Source organism: Vicugna pacos, chromosome 1 (assembly GCF_048564905.1).
Source record: "Vicugna pacos chromosome 1, VicPac4, whole genome shotgun sequence".
NCBI classification, from domain to species: Eukaryota; Metazoa; Chordata; class Mammalia; order Artiodactyla; family Camelidae; genus Vicugna; species Vicugna pacos.
Genome location: NC_132987.1, coordinates 7,552,237 through 7,572,708, shown reverse-complemented (window position 1 = coordinate 7,572,708; position 20,472 = coordinate 7,552,237). Strand labels below are relative to the sequence as shown.

Here is a 20,472-nt window from a genome sequence, read left to right as displayed (position 1 = left end):
TCACGGGTTTCAAGGGTCCAAGCCCCAAAAGGCAGCTCTATTAACAGATTCGCACCACTGCATATAAAACAGATAAGCAACAGGGACCTACTGTACAGCACTGGGGACTATGTTCAATTTTTTTGTAATGACCTATAATGGGAACGAATCTGAAAAAGTATATATATACACACACACACACACATACACACACATACATATAACTGAAGCACTCTGCTGTACCCCTGAAACTAACACAACATTGTAAATCAACTACACGTCAATAAAAATAAAAACAAAAACAAAAACGCAGCTCTAAAGAGCAACACAGCCATGGTGTGAGCTGCCAGGACCAGTGAGGGAATTTTGAGAGGTGACTGTTTTGAAAAATAATCCCTAATGTCCTGAGTTAACTGTTTCCAGAATGGTGCAGTTTTACCTAAAAGGGAAAGAAAAAAAAAACACTCAGATGTCACCATCCTGAAATTAACCATCTCACAACTGAATTTTGGGAAAGAAAAAAAAAACAACAGTAGCAGTCATTCATTGACTTCATGAAGGAAAACAAAAAATGCCAGCTCGTAACTGCTTGATTTCAAACAGAAGGCTGGTAAAGGCTACCATATGAATACACAATCCTAACAACTAAACAAAGAACTGAATAAAATGAATAGGACCGGCAAAAGTATGCTCCTGGTAAATCTACCCAGGGCTGTCCAAATATAATGCAAACCACTCATGTAATTTTAAATTTTCCAGTAGCCTCTCCCTTTTTTTAAGAAGTTGATTTTAACAATATATTTGTATTTAATCCAATATATCCAAAATATTATCATTTCTGCATATAATCAATAGAAAAAATTATGAAATATTTCACATGCTTTTATTCATACTAGATCTTCAAAATTGGAATGTATTTTTTACACTTACGGTGCATCTCAATTTCGACTGGCCACATATCAAGCACTCAACAGCCACATATGGCTAGCGGCTGCCGCTTTATTTTTCTGCGTGTTTTTTGGTTTTTGTTTTGTTTGTGGTTTTTTTGGGGGGGGCAGTAATTAGATGTTTTGCTTTTTTTTTAATGGAGGTACTGGGGAGTGAACCCAGGACCCTGTGCATACTAAGCACACAGTCTACCACTGAGCTGCACCCTCCCCCCAGCGGCTGCCACTTTGGACAGGACAGATCTCGAAGGGTGATTTGCATTTATTTGAAAGTCCAAGTCTTCTCAAAAAAGAATCCCAATGGCAACCTCTTAAATGGACGCCTTCAGAAAATTTAATTTCAAATATAATTTTTAAAGTTGTTTCACTTCACCAAGGATGCTCTCTCTACTGTGAGTACCCAGCAGGTGGCTTCCCTACCCCTCACGGAGCCCCTGGGAAGTGACTGGTAATGGGAGCAGGCGCTTCCAAACTCACTGCACCTCCGAGGATCACTTTGAAGAAAAGAGACATTTTACTTCTTTCCAGTCTCTTCACCTTCCCAGAAATTGTCTTTACTTTGTCATCATGTCATCTTTCTCTCCTCAAATCCACCTCTCATTCCACTGCTGTCAGTCTTGGTCTTCCCAAACAGAAAACTGGGGGGACTCCCCCATCTTTAACACGTCACCAAGCCGCAGCGTGTCCTCCTACAAAAACCCCCACTGCTTTCCCTCACCCTGACTTTGGCTCCTTCACACCCAGTCTCTTGGAGTCCCACATGTGAACTAAGATTTAAGAATTACCCCACCTCCCAGCCCCCGCACATACACCCTCACTGCTGCTCACGGCCTGTTCCCACTTTCTCAGGAGCCCCACTTTTCCTTGGAGCCCACACTCACCAACAGCACCCCACCCGCCTTCCCCTAGCGGCTCCACTGGGGCACCTGCACTCGGGTCCTCTCCACTCCCCACAAGCACAGCTCACTCTGCTCTTGTTCGCGTTCAGGGCGGGGGAGGCCCTCCCTATATTTAGTGTGTCTCCTACCACCATTGGTCTCTACCTTCCTCCGGCACGTTTCCAAAGTTGGAATAAACGACACCTGTAAAAATCATCTGAACTCTGGAGAAGAAAACAATGTGTGAACCCACATATCTTATTATGGTGGCTTCAGAGTTCTTTTAAAAGAACTAGATTAAACTGCCTCCTGACTTTTCTTTATTGCAGGTGAAGCTGTAAATAAGAAGACAGTCGAAGATCTTCCTAATGTCTAATATAAACCGGGCTATAGCAAATTACCCTTTTTTTCAAATTAGGTTTTGAAGGTTTATGTGGGTTTTTCTTTTTTAATTGTACAGTAGAGTAGTGTCTGTATAAATGTTAACTGTAGTGGGATTTTGTCCAGCAAGCCTGAAATTTATACTTTGAAATAAACGACTGGGTTTTACAAAAAAAAACTAGGTTAACAGCTGCAGGCCAGCATCATCCATTCTAGGGTGTGTTAGAGAAGAATGGAGGGGAGAAGGGGAAAGAGACCCAAAAGGCAAGAGAGCGGGGAAGGGGACGGAGCGCTGTCTACTAAAAACTGGGCGCTGCCATCCAACGCAGCTCGTGTGGACGCGCCCCCCTCGATGCAGGAAGAGCCAGCGGTGTGGACTCTGAACCTGCAGACCCTGCGGGGGATCCTGCTCTCGGCTTCTACCGTGGAGATGGGCCGGGGCTGCCGGAGGAGTGGGCGCAGCGGCTGTGGTGGACGGCAGCCCCAGATGTGAACAATGGGCTGTGAGTTCAGACCTGCTCCTTAAGCCCCTGGAGGACAATGAGCAAGGGAGCCTTTCCTGAGAGACAAGGAGGGAGAGGGGCCTGCGGTGCTCCCACTGACTCTCCAAGCACCCGACATGGAATTCTGTTTCAGGCTGACATCTTTGACCGAGAAACAACACAGGCTGCTTTTATTTTCTAATTTAGCAAGAGCCCTTTGCTCACTTCCGCGGGAAGTATAAGAACAAGTCTGAGCTGCTTTAAGGAGAAGGAAAATCCTCATGGGGCACCTACCCTGCACCAGACACGGCGTAAGGAGCTTCATGGCTGCGACGTCACCGACATCTGACAAGCCACTAAGAAATGGGATCAAGGGACATCAGCGGAAACCAGAAGACACAGACAGGCTGAAGGCAAATGTCTTTTTGGTCACTGGCTAGAGAAAAGCCCACGAGAATGAATAGCAGAAGTAAAAAGTGGAACTGACAGGGCAAATTCCCAGGTTTTGAATTCCAAAGAACTGGGGTGGGGGTGGTCCTGGGCTTACGGCATGAAGTTCACTGGTTTCACAGACAGCCAGTGTGCACACCCCAATTATGCTCTTTCTGTGTTTCTTTTTGCTGTCTTGACTACGTGGCAATTTTTACATTTCTCTATCAACTGTTCCCTTGACTGCTTCTCTTTCAGTTCATGTGCATAAAAGACCTCACTCCGGGATCAGATAACAAATCGCTTAATATCAGGAAGGATAAGCTTTCAGAACGTGCAGCGCAAAAGGAGAGACTGATGCGCACTAAGGTAAATATGTCAGGTGATGAGTAACTGAAATTCAAACACGTGGCTCACCTAACACTTGAGAAGTTCGAAGAGGAAAGGAAGGCAGGTATGTGGTCCAGTGTGTGTGTGTACGCACGCACATGCGTGCTAGGAGAGCAAGTGAGTGATGGATGAAGACACCAAGCAAGAGGGCTGAAGCGTCAGTAACAGCCTTTGGAGATGAGTTGAGAAAGGGAAATAAAGAGGTGAGTTTGCAAAGGATGCCTAAGGCCAGAGTGTAAAAGGCCTTGAAGGCAAAATTAAGATGTGCATCATAGTTTACAAGTCTTGTATTTCACACCAACTTAGCATGTGCTGACCCTCTTAGAAGTGGTGACTTAGAGAGGAGAGGAAGGATACCTTCAAAGAAGGAACCTAAACAAACCACGGCACCCTGAGGCGATGGTACCCACAGACCCTACACACGGAGCACGGCGATGGGTGACGTGCGTTTCACCCCGACTGAGCCTGGGGCAGGAATGTGAGTGACACAGAAGCTTACCTCCTTCTGCTTCTTAATGATGACAGAAAATTCCGTGTATGGGATCCGTGGATTTAGCTCACATCCCATTAAAGTGGCTCCTTCATAATCCTTGATATAGCCAACATATTTGGTTTTAGGGATTTTAATTTCTTTGGAGAAACCCTGCAAGGCAAATAACTTCATTCAGATGGGCCTTGTGTCTCAAAGACCTGTCGTGCGTGCTGGGCACGCCTTCACGCCGAGCTCACATCCAAGCTCGCCTATCCCGGGAAGGATTCGCATGAAACCCTTCCAAGAAGCTCAGAAACATCAAAAATAACACTGTGCAAATGGGAAGCAATTCAACATAAAAAAATAATCCTAGGAAAACATACATAAGATTAGAAAGTTTTTTAAGAGGCTGTTAAGTAAAACTAAGGTTTAATTTTGTATCCAACTACACAATTTCTCCCAAAGTGGAGACGGGGCCTCTAGAAGTCCTAACAAATCAAAAACTGACATGGATCTAAATTCTGAAAGAAAAGTTTGTCAAAAAATAGAGCAATTAGGGGCAGGGTTATAGCTCAGTGGTAGAGCACATGCTTAGCATGCCTGAGGTCCTGGGTTCAATCCACAGTGCCTGTATAAAGAAGAAGGAGAAAAAAAAAATCTCTATATATCTATATATATACATACACCAATTAGAACCCTGATGTTGAGGAAATGAAACACCCACTTGACAGGCAAAAAAATTCCAGACCATCACAACTGTGGCTGTTTCAGTGATAGTAATGCTTCGCAGGACATTCATTTACATACTTTAAGCTGTGTTAACATAGCTCTACAGGGTACACAGTCACATATCTGTAACAATTTGCCTCACAGTGCCTATTTCAGAGTTTTGGAGAAAATGACTTGGACTTCAGTGTCCTTTCTCCTCTTTCAGCAAAAACTTATTTTCCAGGCAATAACTGCCATAGGCCTGAAAGAGGACGACAGACAAGTCATTTAAGAAGCACGGCTGGGACTTCATCTCTGCGATGCAGTTCCAGCCTAGGACAGCTGACACTCAAGCCCTCAGTAGAACAATCCCCCAAGCTCTCTCTAGTGAGTTTTATTGTAACAATCATAGATGCACCCCAAAGAACGAGAAGAAAATAAATAGGTTAACTATCCAACACTGGAGGAGGGAAAGCCTTCTAGTCATATGAGGACTTATATGAAAAACAAAAAAGAATTTAATACATTTCAATAGAAAAAGAGGCAAAATGCAATGACGTGGCAGGTCAAAAAAAATGAACAAGGAATGAACAAAGTGTCAATGAGGGAAAAAAGTCAAACCTCACAATATTCAAATAAATACAAACATGCATAATTTGTTAACTAGGAAAGGGGTAAAAAAAAATATTTTTCAGTTGTCAACTCCTTTCCTGAGCCCCCTGAAATGCTGCTGAAGAAAAGAAGTTGTTACAATATTTGGCAGTGAATAACAAAATCTTAAATATGTCTGCAAGCATATACTTACAAATGGGCAGTTACTTACAAAAAATACCTAAATGTCCCAAAATGCGGTATTGGCTTAATAAATTATTTTCCATTTACACAACAAAACTTCGGAGAACCATCAAAAATCATATTTTAAAAAATCAGACTGTATTAAGTTAAAAAGGCAAGTAATTAAATTACATACAGCATGAGCCAACTTTTGTATTTATACAAACACACAGAAAAAAATACTAGAAGGCTATTTATCAAAACATTAACAGTAAATTTCTCTGGGTGGTAGAATTATAAGCAGTTTTTCTTTTTTTTTCCCCCCTTTGTCCTTTATTTCATTTCCCCAAATTTCTACGGTAACTATACATTACTTTGGTAGTCTGAAAAGTAAACAGAAATGTTTAGGAATTATAAAGCACTATTTTAAAAAAAATGTAGGAAAGAGTAACCCTCAGAGAGCTAAGATGAGAACTTCTGACCAAAAGAACTAAGCCCCTAGGCCTCTGTGTGCTGCGGAACCAGCAGCCCTTTGCAAATGTTAGGATTTGCTCTCTGCTGTCAGAAATGAAGGCCTCCCAGAGACCAAGCCGATTTCTCTCACAGGGAACTCCAATTCCCCAGCAATGGGAATGTCTCCTTGGCCTGGGGACACCATATCTTAGAATTTCAGGCTGCAGTATCACCCTTCACTTACAGATGGCATTCACCCCTGCACTCAACATTTATTTAGTACTCACGGTGTACTGGTCATACCCTCTGATCTGGTCTGAGGCTGACCTCTGGCTAAAGGCTTGAAAAATAAATGTATGTCCTTCTTATAAGCAGAAAACACTAGGGAGGGGAGAGGGGCTTATTTGCATGAAAGCTCCCTGAGTACATACTAAGAAAAAGAATGACAGACAGGGTTGCACAGTAAAAAAAAAAAAAACAAAAAAAAAACAACCGACCTGCTTCTTGAAATATCCAATCGCATATTCATCTGCATAGGTGAGGAAGTTCAAGATGTCATGTTTTATGTGATATTCTTTCAAATGGTTCATCAGGTGCGTTCCGTAGCCCTGTGTGCAGGTCAGTATACAGACAAATATATTAGGTTCTGGAGAAAAGAAAGCCCTACATTTTCACTGGAAAATACTGGCAAATTTAAGAGACTGTTATCACCGATACAGTGCTAACACCCTCTGCTGCATTTCCCGACTTTGAAAACGAGATACAGAACCAAAATGTTCTAACTCCTTGAACTGAGATACGGTCATCATTTGCAAAAACAAGTTTCTGGCTCTTTGAGAAGAACACACCGAGGCTACAAGCTGCTGGTTCGGTCCTGGAGATTACATGCTGGATGTTGATAAAGAGGCTTCTGGAGTAAATACTGATTATGAATTTCTGCTTATCTTCAAAGTATTTGAGAACCTGAGGTGAAAAGAGCCACATAAGTGAGAAGTGCTGATCTTTACTAGGATATTAACTAACTCAAGTGTTTTCCTGCAAGACTCCAAATCAGCCATCCTTCCACAGAACAGTACCATCATGTGCACAGGATTTTCCACTTGGTCTTCTCAGACCTTTCCAAGCAAGATCTGAGAAGCCGCAAACCTCTGAGTGAGCCAGAAGACATGAGGAAGTAACGAACAATAGTGTCAGATAATTAAGAGGGAGAAAATAAGCTATGCCTTAAAGGAGTTTTGTCAAATGGGAAACAAGGTAAGAAGATGGCCTGGAAACCCATACATTTATGTATGGAAAACTTAACGTACACAAAAGTATTTTAAAAAGATAGCAAGAAGGTGGGTTTATAACCTAGGGACACAAGAAGACTTCTTAAAGAAGATATAAAATGCAAAAGCATAAAGGAAAGGACTGATTATTAAGGAGACAACTTCAAAGTTTAAGACTTAAAGAATTCGTAAGCGAAGTAAGATAACCATAAACAAAAGACACATGACAAACAGGGAGGGTACAGGTGTAAGGGATACAAGAAACTGACATCAAGAATCTTCTACAGGATCACTGCAAAAAGAGAGAGACAGCCTATAAGATAAATCATCAAAGGAACAAGCAATAAGTATAGCCAATAAATATAAAAAAGATATTCGATCCCAGTAGTAATCAGGGCGCTCCATCAGGAGATGGAGTATCTCACTCAGCAGTATGCAAATTTCTTTAAGGCTGATGATACCCAGTGTCAGTGGGACAGGCAAAATGGTACTCTCCACCACCACTGGGGCAAGTGTAAATGAGAAAACCCACTGAGAAGGGTGATCTAGACATAAATTTTAAAATCGAGACTGTGGCCATATTCATTCATCTAACAATGCTGCTTCTCGGTGTCTAGAAATCATTTCCAAACAGAGCACTGTTTGTGACAGAAAATAACTGGAAATAAACATGAATGCCTTCAATAGGGAATGATTGCACAAATTACGGTCTTTCTGCATTATGCAAATTTATATAAAAAGAATAAAAGACCTCTATATCAGCACATTCAAAAGGGATTTCTGCAAGGATGGAAACAGTCTTCATCTATGCCGTCCAAAATGACAGCCATCGTCACACGTGGGGGAGAGCAGAGCTCGGTGGGAGAGCGTATGCTTAGTATGCACGAGGTCCTAGGTTCAATTCCAGCATCTCCATTAAAAAATAAACAAATAAGCCTAATTATCTTCCCCCACCCGGCCACCCCCCCCAAAAAAAAAGAAAAAGAAAAACTAAACTAAAAAAAGAAACATAGTTGCATGTGGCTACTGAGTACTGAGTGACTGAAAAACTGAAACTTAAATTGTGTTTCATCATTTTTGTTGATCTAAATATAAATTTAAATAACCACATTTATGCACTAAAGCTGAAAGACCCCTAAGATATAATGGAAAAGTGTTGGGGTTTTTTTTCCAATTAGGTACAGGATGAATTCTGTTTATGTGAACAGCACACCACACAGTCACCTCTTACACACAGGTACTCATCCACATACGTGAGTCAGCAGGGAACCACCTGGAAGGATGCACACCAGGCTGACAGTGGCTGGATGGCATAGGGATGGGCGACAGGGATTTTTGCTTGATCTGAAAATGTCCTTGTGCATGACCTATGTCATTAAACATTATTTTTAAAGAAAAGTGAAAGGAAAAAAAAACTGAAGAAAAGAGAAGGGTTGGCTAGTTGAGGGAACTGTCTGTGCATGGGAATAGCAATGTCTAGCAATCAGTAAGAAATGCATCTCTTTTTTTTTTTAATTGAGGTATAGTCAGTTGGGGAGAGTATAGCTCAAGTGGTAGAGCACATGCTTAGCATGCACAAGGTCCTGGGTTCAATCCCCAGTACCTCTTCTAAAAATAAATAAATAAACCTAATTACCCTTCCCCTACCTCAAAAAAAATTGAAGTATAGTTGATTTACAGTGTTGTGTTAATTTCTGGTGTACAGCATAGTGATTCAGTTTATATATATATATATATATTCTGTTTCAGATTCTTTTCCATTATAGGTTATTACAAGATACAGAATATAGCTCCCTGTGCTGTACACTAGGACCTTGTCATTTACCTATTTGATATACAGTAGAAATGCGTCTTCTGAAGAAACTCACTTTCACATAGATGTGGTTGACGAAGCTCAGCTTTCACTGTGTACACCACCCGGCAAGGAGTTCACAGACCTATACCTCTTCTCCCCTTCACCCACAATCCAAGGATTTTCCTCAAGAACAATAACGGTTCTTTAGTAAACAGCTTCCCAAAACCTCCATAAGAGATTCTCCATCAGTGGCCACTAACTCATCACCTCTCCAAAGACAGGTTCCAGGTTCCAGGTGCTTGCGAGTAGGGGCTGTGTCTTTCCACTCGAACCCTCTCTGTGTCTAGTACTGTGACTGGCAGGAGTGGACACTCAAATATGTCCCTGGCAGCATGGATGGGCCTAGAGATGATCGTACGAAGTGAAGCAAGTCAGACAGAGAAGGACAAGTATCACATGATACCACGTACGTGAAATTTTAAAAAATCAGACAGATGAACTCATTTACAAAACAGAAACACTACAGATGTAGAAAACAAGCTTATGGTTACCAAAGGGGAAAGGGGCAGGGAAGGATAAATGAGGCGTTTAGGATTAGCAGATACACACTACTATATGTATGTAATCAACAAGGTCCTACTGTGTAGCACAGGGAACTATGTTCAATAGCTTGTAATAAGCTATAATGGACAATAATCTGAAAATATATGTATAACTGAGCTACTTTGCTGTGCCCTGAAACCAACACTGTAAATCAGCTACACTTCAATAAAAAATAAAGTTAAAAAAAGAATATGTGCATATATATATATACACTTCAATAAAAAATAAAGTTAAAAAAAGAATATGTGCATATATATATGTGTATATATATATATACACACACACACACACACATATATGTATATATGACTGAATCACTATGCTGAACACCAGAAACTACTAACACAACGTTATAAATCAACTATACTTCAATTAAATCAATCAACAATTCATTCCTTGGTTAAACACGCATTTACAGCGTTAAGCTGTTATATGCAAATGCTCAGATTTTCACCCCAGAACCATTTCCCTTATTTGCTATGCTTTTATTTTTAACTGTCACCAAAAGGACCCCTTTCCAAATCCACCTGGTAACTTCAGTGGTTATAGCAGCATTTATTATGGTAAGTATTAGATATGCACGAATTGTATGTAGTATTGCACGTAATATCAAAGCCAAATAGTTCTTAGATAAGCTATTCTAAAACCAGGTGAGTTTAAAGTAAATTCTCAAATGTTATCCTGTGTGTTCTCTGACCAAGGTAAATTCACAAACAAACCTAGTTTAAAACATTCACAGGAATTTGTATAGAAGCTTAATTCTCCAAAATGAGTGGATGCAAATGTTGAAGTATCATTTAGCCAAGACTTTGACTATATTACAGAAAAATTTTAAACCTCCACTTATGAACTTGCTGTTTTCACAAATACGTGCTCCCAGCACTGGCTTCCCTGACTCATCCATTCTACTCAGTTTTGAAAGACTCATCTTCATTTTCTAAAACTAGTTTCAACTCACTTTTTTTTTAAAGTGTTTTTTTTTTTCTTTTTTTAGTTTTTCCTACTCAGCTTGTGATGTTTGGCCACCTTTCTTTAAGTCTTTAGAAAATTACATAATTTGGGGGCAAAAAAATAAATTGCCCTTCTGGGAAATAATAAGACAAAGCATCCAATTCATTATTAAACACCTTTAGTTTCCCTCTGGTATCCTCAAAGTGTCCAAGGTAACCTTAACCAACCTTTCCAAACAAGCTGCTTGGTGTAGCTTGCTTTGCAAACAAAAATTATGCCATCTTTTTATGAAATTATAAACCAAAGACATATTTTCCAGCTCCTCTCCCTATGAAAAGCCAGACAAAATTTTCCTCTTAAGTAAGTTCCTAAATCCTGAACGCTTGGAATTGTTTCTGACTTTGGCGAGAGGGAGAGAAAAACACGGTACGCACAGCAACAGCCCCATCTAAAAACGACGCTGTCAAAATTGCTTGCAAGAGGGCCAGACACCAGTTCCAGCAAAGTCCGGCCCTCACCTTCCCCAGTCAGAATGATGAATGTGAGATGGATGGATTTTGTTTGCCCTTTGATGCTTCGTACCCTGAGTCAAAGACAGAAGCCCCGTCCGTGCCCTGTGAGAATAAATCGCAGCCACTGTAACTGGCACTGGGACGCGCACAGAGAAGAGCTGTTAATGAAGGCGCAACACCCATCGCACCGGCTGCAGCCCCCGCCGGGCAGGGGCCCCTCCAGCTGCTCACTGTTGGGTCTTGTAAACAGCACTGCTTCACTGTAGTGGAAGAAGGCGACAACGTCCTTAGACCCTCACTGTCCAAGCCCAGGGCGCATGTGAAATGTGGCGAGTCCACACAGAGATGCGTGCAAGAGACTCAGTACAGATCAAAGGATGTAGATACACTCATAGTACAAATCGAAGGGTGTAAAATGTCTCAGTGACTCTGACGCTGAGTGCCTGTCACAATGGCCACACTTTGGATATATTGAGAAAAATTAAATATATTTGTAGAAGTGACCACCTATTTTCATTTGTTTTTTTTTTTTTCGACGTAGCTACTAGAAAATTTAAAATCACACACATGGCTCCCATTTGCACATCACAGTCTAGTTCACTGGTCGACGGGCCCTTACACCTTCCAGTCATTTTTCTCAACAGTCATCCAATCCTGAGCTGCTCGTCTTTCTACTGCTTGCTCGTGATTTTAGGACTCCGAAAATACCGATGAATAACAGACATATTTCTGGTTCCACTTTCATAAAAGCAGCAGAGCAGAACACAACATAATCCAGACCTTTCTGCCAACTGAGACACTCCTTTATTCCAGTCGGACTGCAATGCCAACTGCAGCATCGATGGGATGGACATTCTGGGTCCAGGGGAGGAAAGGACGTGAGCCAAGGCCAGGTGGGCAGACACACACACACACACACACTCCCCAAAAACCCCACGTTCCACACTCTGCATGAATATTTTGGAAACTCGGTCATCAATTTATTCAAATTTTTCATGACTTCCCTTATAAAATTTCTTTAGTCTTCGTCCCCCTTCAGGCACAAGATCCTAAGAAATCTTCCTGAAGTGTAAGCCTCCTAAATCATCTTCCTAATCCACAGGGCATCATTCCCACTCTGGAGGGTAGCGTCGCCAGGCATGTGTGCACATGTCTGCATGTGTAAACCATCAGTGACACTGAGACTTACTTTCAAGCATCCCTTCACCTGTTGCAAAGTCTTCCTGAGTTGCACCTGGGGCTGCGTGGTGTCCCGGCACCCTGCCCCAAAGTCCAACCCAGCCCGGTAGAGCCTGACTATTGGTCTGTGGAAGCATGTGCCCTACACATTCACACTCACATTCACACTCACACACACACACAGACACCCCTGTAGAAAGAGTACTCTCCTCCTAAAGTCCTGAACGCCACTGGGAACGCTCTCTGGACACGGCTCAGAGAGACCGGACCAAGCTCAGCATCGCCAGCGAGAAGCACCACATCCTGCGTTTTTTCTCCGCCCTGGGCTGCCCTTACCTTGACTTGCTCATTTGAGGTTACAGCGCAGAAAACGATCTCTGTGAACCCTTGGGATGGGAACATCCGGAAACAGATGCCACCGATGACACGGCCATCTTTAATTAAAGCTAGGGTTTTGTGTTTCCTGAAAGAATAAGATGATGTCAATGTTCCCTCTGTCTTGGTTCTGGAAATACACTGTTTGGGGTGCTCCTCACTGACCAACCAGGAAAAGTTGGGGTGGGAGTGGGGGTTCTTGATTTTCTATGGAAACCTCCCTTTATGTAGCCAGCGTCTTGCCAGACCAGTCTTAAATGTGGACTTTTTAAAGCAAGCTTGCCTGCACAAGACTTCATCAGAGCTCCCCTGAGGACAAAATGCCAGTCACCAAAGCAGGGTCTGAGGTTTATAAAGAACAGAGCACGTGTCAGGGGAAGGGTACAGCTCAGTGGTAGAGTGTATGCCTAGCATACATGAGGTCCTAGGTTCAATCCCCAGTACCTCCATTTAAAAAAAATAATAATAAATAAATGCATTTTTTTAAAAAGGTGGGGGTGGGTATAGCCCAGTAGTAGAGGATGTACTTAGAATAGACGAGGTCCTGGGTTTAATCCCCAGTACCTCCATTTAAAAAAAAAAAAAAGTGACAGAGCATGTGTGGAGGTGCTTGCTGGGAGGGGAACAGGGTACCCCCGATTCCCACAGAACCACGGTGAGGCCAGCGGGAGAGCAGCATCACAGCCAAACGTGACTATATTTCTGAAGAGTTTATCTCACTCAAAAATATCACAGAAATAATATGGAAAAGAAAAGTCCACACATACAATTTGCTAAAACCTGCATTACAGACCCCTGCCAGGCTCTCTCTCTGAACAGTCGCCTGCAAGGCTTGCAGTCCACACAGGGCGCCAGGCGCTCAGGTTAAAATACAGTCAATTAAGGAGGCTTACTTTTCTGTGTTTTTTTGCAGGTTGTTTTTTTTTTAAGCAATAGATGGTCAGAGTTAACCTATATGATACCCCAGTAATCTTCCCCCTGCTCACAGACCCAGGCAACAATGGCACGTAATTAAGATCCCAAAATCAAGAACATTTAGACTGTGAAAAAAGTGGGACATCTTCTGAGTCTTCATATTCCTTCATTTCTATAATGAATGAAGCACAGGACAGTCACCAGCAACTTAAAATACAAAGCTTCACGGTCAAAAAACTGATGACTTAATGCGAAATTACTCTAAAAGCTTGTATCCAAGGCAACTACCGCCATGCCGCTGTGTATCCATGGTGGGGCGGGTGATGAAGGCAGACTCTCGCTATCTGAGTAGTTTCTCTTTCGTTTAAGACGGGAAAAAGGAAGCAGGGAGAGCAAAGCAGGACTTACGGGTCAAAGACAAGCCGTGTGATGTACTCCTTTGGCATCCGGGGCAGCTGATGCGAGAAGACGTTCTGCAACCCCACCAGCCACATCAGAATCTTCTTGTTGGGCTTCTGGTTCAGGGAGTTGCCCACCACGTGAAATTCAATCACACCCCTGCGCTCCTCCAGCCTGGCCGCCTCGTCCCGCGCTGAGTGTGCTGACAGAAAGTTGGTCTGGGGTGCGGGAGTCGGGAGAGAATTACACAGGGCTCTTCTCTTAGGGTGGCGAGGGGCTGGGACACAGAAACATTTCTCGTCTTTGTTCCAATCAGACACGTGTTTGTGGATTTTCGGGGTCCCAAACAATACATGCGAGTTATGAAAACCAAAGAGACAGCAGGTAAAGCATTTTGAGAGACCAGAGCATCGTATGTGTACATGGATATCTGGTGTAGATGAGGGGTCACCAAACTTTTTTTTAATAGAATTTTATTGATTTATTTTTAACAGAGGTGCTGCAGACTGAACCCAGGACCTCGTGCACGCGAAGCACATCCTCTACCACTGAGCTATACCCTCCCCCTAAACTTCCTGTAAAGGACCAGATAGCTAATATTTTAGACTTTGAAAGTCATAAGGTCTCTGGATAACCGCCAACAGTGCTGTAATGCGAAAGAAGTTCCAGTAAGACTTTATTTAATGGTGGGGTGGGGGGTTGGGGGTGCAGACTGGATTTGGCCCACGCACTTGAGTTTGCCAAACCCTGAGTTAGAGGAATCCCACCTGGCTGAGCTTGACAGCACCCGCGGGGGTGACAGATCCCAAATCCTCATTCTGGACCCAAGAGTGGCAGTCACGTTTATCCTGTCAGTACCTCTTTTCGGAGCACAGTATTCTTTGCAGAAGACCACTGTGGACCCACTCTCAACTACAGCAGGCCGCACAACCTATTAACCTACTCAGTGCTGCACAGATACATGTTCAACATACAGCACCCCCGAGGAAGAAAGAAAGAAAAGAAAATCCTATTTAAAAAAAAAAAGTTTGGTGACTCCTACTCTATAGCAAACATCTATGTACACATACAATACTGTGATCTCCCCAAATGCTTTGTGGAACCTGCTCATTTCATTGGTCTACAGCCGGCTGCCCAGGTGACCAGATGCCATCGTGGTTGATTTCAAGCTACCAAGGTATTTAACAACCAGCTCCCAGAATCCCTGAAAACCTAATAGCGGCCGCATGCACACCAGTACAAGTCCATTCCAGTACCTACAAAACACACCCAACAAATTCTGAAATGTGTGACTGCACCCACATTTTATGGCTGAACAAAACGGAGCTAAACTAATCTGTGAAGTTACTAAGTCCCTGAAAGACAAGTATGCAAAAGGTACTGTGGTTTGAAGTCCCCAGGGCCGGCTCTCTAAAAGGAAACAGAAAGAGCAGTTTTTTAAGATCTTTCTCTTAACGACTTTCCAGTTCTCTGAATTATCCTCAATAGCATGAAAGAAATCTCTAAGGAAACATGACAAATTAAAAATTGGTACTTTAATCTGGCAGAAGCATACTAAAAAGATTTTAAAAGATGCAAAATCATCTCCAAGCCGTTTCTTCATTTCCCGGAAGCTGTCAGAAATGTCTTAACCTGCTTTGTTGGGTGTGACACAATGAAATAACAGCAGTACGTTTCCTGAAAATGCTTCACTTGAGTCTAATCGCGAGTAAACAGACAAATCCAAACAGAGGGACATCATGCAAAGCCAATGACTCGGACTCTTCAACAAACAGCAGGGCCACAAAAGACCAAAAGAGGACTAGGGAACCATTCTAGAGTCAAGGAGCTGAGGAGATGAAAAGATAAGGACTACATGTAATGCATGATCCGTGGCTGATCCTTCAGCAACAGCCACACACGTTATCAAGGACAGAATTTGGATCTACAGGGAATTTGGATGTGGGCTGTATACAGACCAAGGGTCTACTGTAACTCTGTCCAAGCAAGCTTTTCTATAAAGGGCCAGATAACAAATATCTTGGGCTTTGTGGAACATGGATCCTCTGTCTTTTTTTTCTTTTTTTTAAGTTTAAAAAAAAGTTTGGTGGTGAGGAGGAGATGGGTAATTAGATTTTTTTTTTTAGACTTTGATTTATTTATTTTAATGGAGGTACTGGGGATTGAACCCAGAATCTTGTGCATGCTAAGCATGCATTCTACCACTGAGTTATGCCTTCCCCCACCACATCTCCCGTCTTAATTATTCAGATCTGCTCTTGTGCAAGGCAGACACAGATAATATACTTCAATAAGCCTTTATTTCCAAAACCAGCAAGTGGGCTGGATTTGGCCTGCCGGCTGTAGACTGCCAACCCATGTATTAGATAATATGGTAATATAGCTAAATTTTCTGGTAGTGATAACCACGTTGTGGTCATGGAAATGAATAGTCTCAGTCTTAGGAGATACAAGCAAAAATAGTTAGGGGCGAAGTGTTAGGACCTCTGTACGTAATTTAGAAATGGCTCCAAATGGTTCACAGGAGAGAGAGAGACAGAGGGAAATCGAATGGGGCATGTTAACAACTGGGGAATCTAAACAGAGTCTGCAGATCTTTATCAGGGAATTTCTGCAACATTTAGGAGGGCTTAAATTTTTCAAGATGGAAATTTGAAGGAGGACGAATGCCTTTAGCCGTGTGCGATCATGAGGATGTCTCCCTGTAATGTGATAGCATCGATTTCCACGCCCTCCCCAACCCGACCACCAGGCAAAATGCAAAGCAAGGTAGAATAAACACCCTCTCCCTCCGCAGCCCCGCCCCCATTCCCCACAGAGGGGGTGGCCCGGAGAGCACAATGGTCCCCCAGCTGGCTGCCCAGGTCCACCCTGCTGACCTCTGGCCCGAGCATCGCTGCGGGGTCCGTGATGGTGGACATGACCTCGTGGATCAATTCCAGGGGAATATCACCCATCACCCGGGGTTTCTTGGCCTCCTCCACAGCGTGAGAGTCATTCATTTTCCTCTTTTCTCCTTGACAGTCAAAATAAAAGAGCAAATGATGAGTTACCTTAAACACAAAGCAAATAATACAGGCCAGTGAATCCAACTAATTTTCTAGTAGCAATGCTGGGTGTCAACATGAAGTCAACTCTCCTGGACGGGGGAGGGCGGGAGTGGAAGTGGGGAGAAGGGAAGTGGTCCCAGGACCCGCCAACCACAGATCTGCCCTAAACAGTTTCTATTTACCCTGAGAACTTTTTAACTCAGTATACACATTACTGAGGGGTGCGTTCCTGCATTTGCACATTAAGGGGTGAGTCTAGTTCCTACTGGTTGTTAGTGTCCAACTTGGAGGTTAATAGTCCCTTTGTGGCCAGAGGATGTGGTCCATGTGATACCAAAGGTCAACAGTTTTTGAAAGTTGCTTTATGGCCTAAGATTTGACCCATTATTTGTTCATTAATTATTTGTAAACTAAGCATCTTCTTGGAACGAACATTATGTTTTCAGATTTTTAGTGATCTCTACATGTATTAGATGAAAACTGTTGATCGTGTTTGCAGAGCTTCTGTGTCCTTACACACGGTTTTGTCTGCTTGATCGATGAATTAACCAGAGATGTTTCTTCAAGACTTTGACTGGTGGTTGAGTTCATTATTTCTCCTTGTACTTCTCTTAATTCTCTTTCATATGTGTTTGTATGTATGTGTGTGTGGGGGGTGCATACAATGTACATGTGTCTATATCTATTTGACATATACTCATGAACTGTTTTATTTTGCTAGTGAAATTTAATTTGTGCATTACAAAATGACCCTCATTATCTCTCACAATGCTTTCCTGCCTTAAAACGATGCCTCACAAAGTGAGCAGGGCCACTGGCTGATGAAGTAGGGACACTGTCAACATGACACAAGCTGGGAAAGGCCAGGCAAAGGCACGGAGAACCTTCTCCCACTTCCCTCCTTAGATGACACAGTGGCTTTCTGTCCTTTCTATTATCACATTTGGTTTCTCCCTTTCGTTCTCCCTTCTGTCATAACGTATTTATTTTTACAATTAAAATTCCCCAGATGTTCACGTCTAATGTGTCCCTCAGGTGTGAAGCCCAGCAAGCATGACCTTTAGTTAGAAAGGAGCAGAGCGAAGTGTCTTCTCTGCGTAAGACGCACCCCCAGGCAGTACGTGTTACTTAGTAAATAGCTTCTGTCGAGTTCTTGTTTTTATAACTTTTTAGTCATTGTTACTGGAGGGGAGTGAGAATATTTTTAGCCATTTGACCAACAAGACTTCCAATCCCACGATTCCCCAAGAATACTGTTGTGAACTATTTATTTTGTAGCTGAGGTTTAAACCTAATAAGCCCCAAACTGGGCAGATTGCTAAGTGTTGCGATAAGAAAGCATCTGAGGCCACACCCAAGCTCCCTGGCAAAGAGTTTCTAGGTTGACGGGTGACGTCTCCCCTTGGAAGTGGGCGAGAGAGTGGTGGCACGCATGTTAAATGCTTAGCACATCATCTGAAGCCCTCTTCTCTCCCCCTTTCATGCCACGTCTTTAACGTCAAACTCTGGCCGTGCCCAAGACTGGCTTGCTGGCTGCCTTCATAACGTTCTCCATCTGTGAAATGCCTTTAGGACGAAGAGATGGTTTTGCCCACATGGCAGGTTCCATTCACGGCAGAGTTCTCTCCCCGCCGGTATCCACACCGTGCCAAGTGATTCTGCAGCTCTTCCTACAAAAGGAGTAGAGTGTATTTCTCCACTCCCTGACTCTGAGTCTGACCATGTGATTCAATGACGTGACAAAAAATGAGTCTAAGCAGGGGAGAGGCTGGTATACCAGTTCCGAGAGTGGACTTCAAGAAATTCTATTTCTTCTCACTCTCTGGTGCTTGTGCCACCGCCAGGAGGACATACACTGCCCCAAGGAAAGGAAAGTAATCCAGTAATCCTAGAAGGAGGATGAGAACTATGTGGAACAGAGATGCTCCAGCCTAAGTGTCCTCGCCGAGCCCAGAACAGAGGCCCCAGCCAGTGGGCAGACACACACAAGCCCAGCCTGAAGGAGACCAGCTGGGATCAGCCACCTCCCAGGCAGCACACGAGATGAGTGAGCTGTGATAACAGACCATTATGGTTTTAAGACTCTGCATTTTGAGCTGGTTTGTTACACAGCAAGAACTAACCAATACAGCTCAGAGTGAGTTCCAGCCATGAAAAGCCTGGACAGGTACCATCTGCAGCTGGTCTGAGTCTATGGTTGGCACTCCTGGGATAACAGACCTTCTAAGGCAAATCACAGCCCTCGGTTGTGCCCTCCAAGAGCTTACCTGGGTTTGCCTCAAGCCCAGAAGCACCTTTACAGGAAGGACTGGGACCACCCCCATTCGGCTGCTCCAGAGAAGATGCATTGGAATTGTAGGAAATTGTCCCGGCCACAGGAGGTGGATTGATAACTGCCCCAGGAAAAGGAAAAGAAGCTATTAAATGATGTCTTTCTTAGGCAACGGAGAACCAAGTGCACGTGAGACCATCTCATCCCCACCCAGCTGCACACAGAAGTCATCTTTAAAATAAGAGCTATGGGGACCCTGTGAGGATGATGAAAAGACAGGGATGGATTGTAACCCACTGGATAGAATCAAGATGATCTGAGTCCACACTGGTAAAATAAAATAAATGCATACATGAATCTGTGGGGAGAAGGTAAAGTTCTTCCTTACAGGAGAATGAATGTCAACCAATAAATAAGGAAGGAAGGAATGATGCAAGTTTGGGGTTGGGGTGGGGGCAAGCAGCCCGTATATAATAATTGATTCAGGGAAGAATCACCTGTACAGGCTAAAAACCTCGTGAATGTAATTTTGATAAAGACAAGATAGTCTCAAAGCATCTCCCCATAAAAGTACTTTTTTTTTAATTTTTTAAACAAAAGGAGAAATGGTAACACTGCCTTGGAGAAACATCATAAACACCACCTTAACCCAGGGATCGAACTTGACGTCAGCAACAACGGGAGAGGCCAACGCCGTGTGGCCCCTGATGTGGCCCCAAAGTGCTACGAACCGCATGACTGAGAGGCAAAATGGAAAACAGCGTGTAGATTTGATAATACTAGTGCATCAAGGTTAAAACTCCTTACTTTGATAACTATGCTGTGGATAAATAAGAGGACACCCCTGTTCTTAGGAGATAACCTGCTGAAGTCAGTAAAGGGGCATGATGTTTGTAACTTTCAAATAGTTTAGAAAAAAAAATACACACATATTTATGAGAGAGAGACAGAGAGAGGCAGAACTGATAAATCAAGTGTGACAAAATGTTACCAGTTGGTGAATCTGGGCGAAAGATACACAGTACACAGGACTTCTCTGTCCTACACTTGTAACTTTTCTGTAAGTTTGAGAGTATTTCCAAACAAAAACTATTTGTTTTGCTTTAAAAAAAAAAAAAGCCACTGTAGGAAACAGGACGTGGTCTGCTAGTGGGCTGCTCATCCGTAGCTGATGAGGGACAGCTGATGACGGTGACACTGGTCACAGACCTAGTCCGGCCGTGCAGACAGGTGCCCTTTAGAAAGCGTGTTCATCTCGGA

General features: G+C 43.0%; 1 protein-coding gene across 6 annotated transcripts in view; it reads right to left on the bottom strand.

Annotated features, from left to right (window-relative positions):
* The window catches only part of KAT2B (lysine acetyltransferase 2B), a 93,432-nt gene that overhangs the window by 4,577 nt on the left and 68,383 nt on the right, over positions 1-20,472 (bottom strand). For all 6 annotated transcript variants that reach the window (XM_072948251.1, XM_072948394.1, XM_072948450.1 and 3 more), the window contains exons 8-13: positions 19,208-19,333; positions 16,770-16,906; positions 13,900-14,108; positions 12,538-12,664; positions 6,391-6,501; positions 3,986-4,129 (exon numbers count right to left, since the gene is read on the bottom strand). In XM_072948251.1, coding sequence (XP_072804352.1) covers positions 3,986-4,129; positions 6,391-6,501; positions 12,538-12,664; positions 13,900-14,108; positions 16,770-16,906; positions 19,208-19,333 — 854 coding nt within the window. The remainder of the gene's footprint in view (positions 1-3,985; positions 4,130-6,390; positions 6,502-12,537; positions 12,665-13,899; positions 14,109-16,769; positions 16,907-19,207; positions 19,334-20,472) is intronic.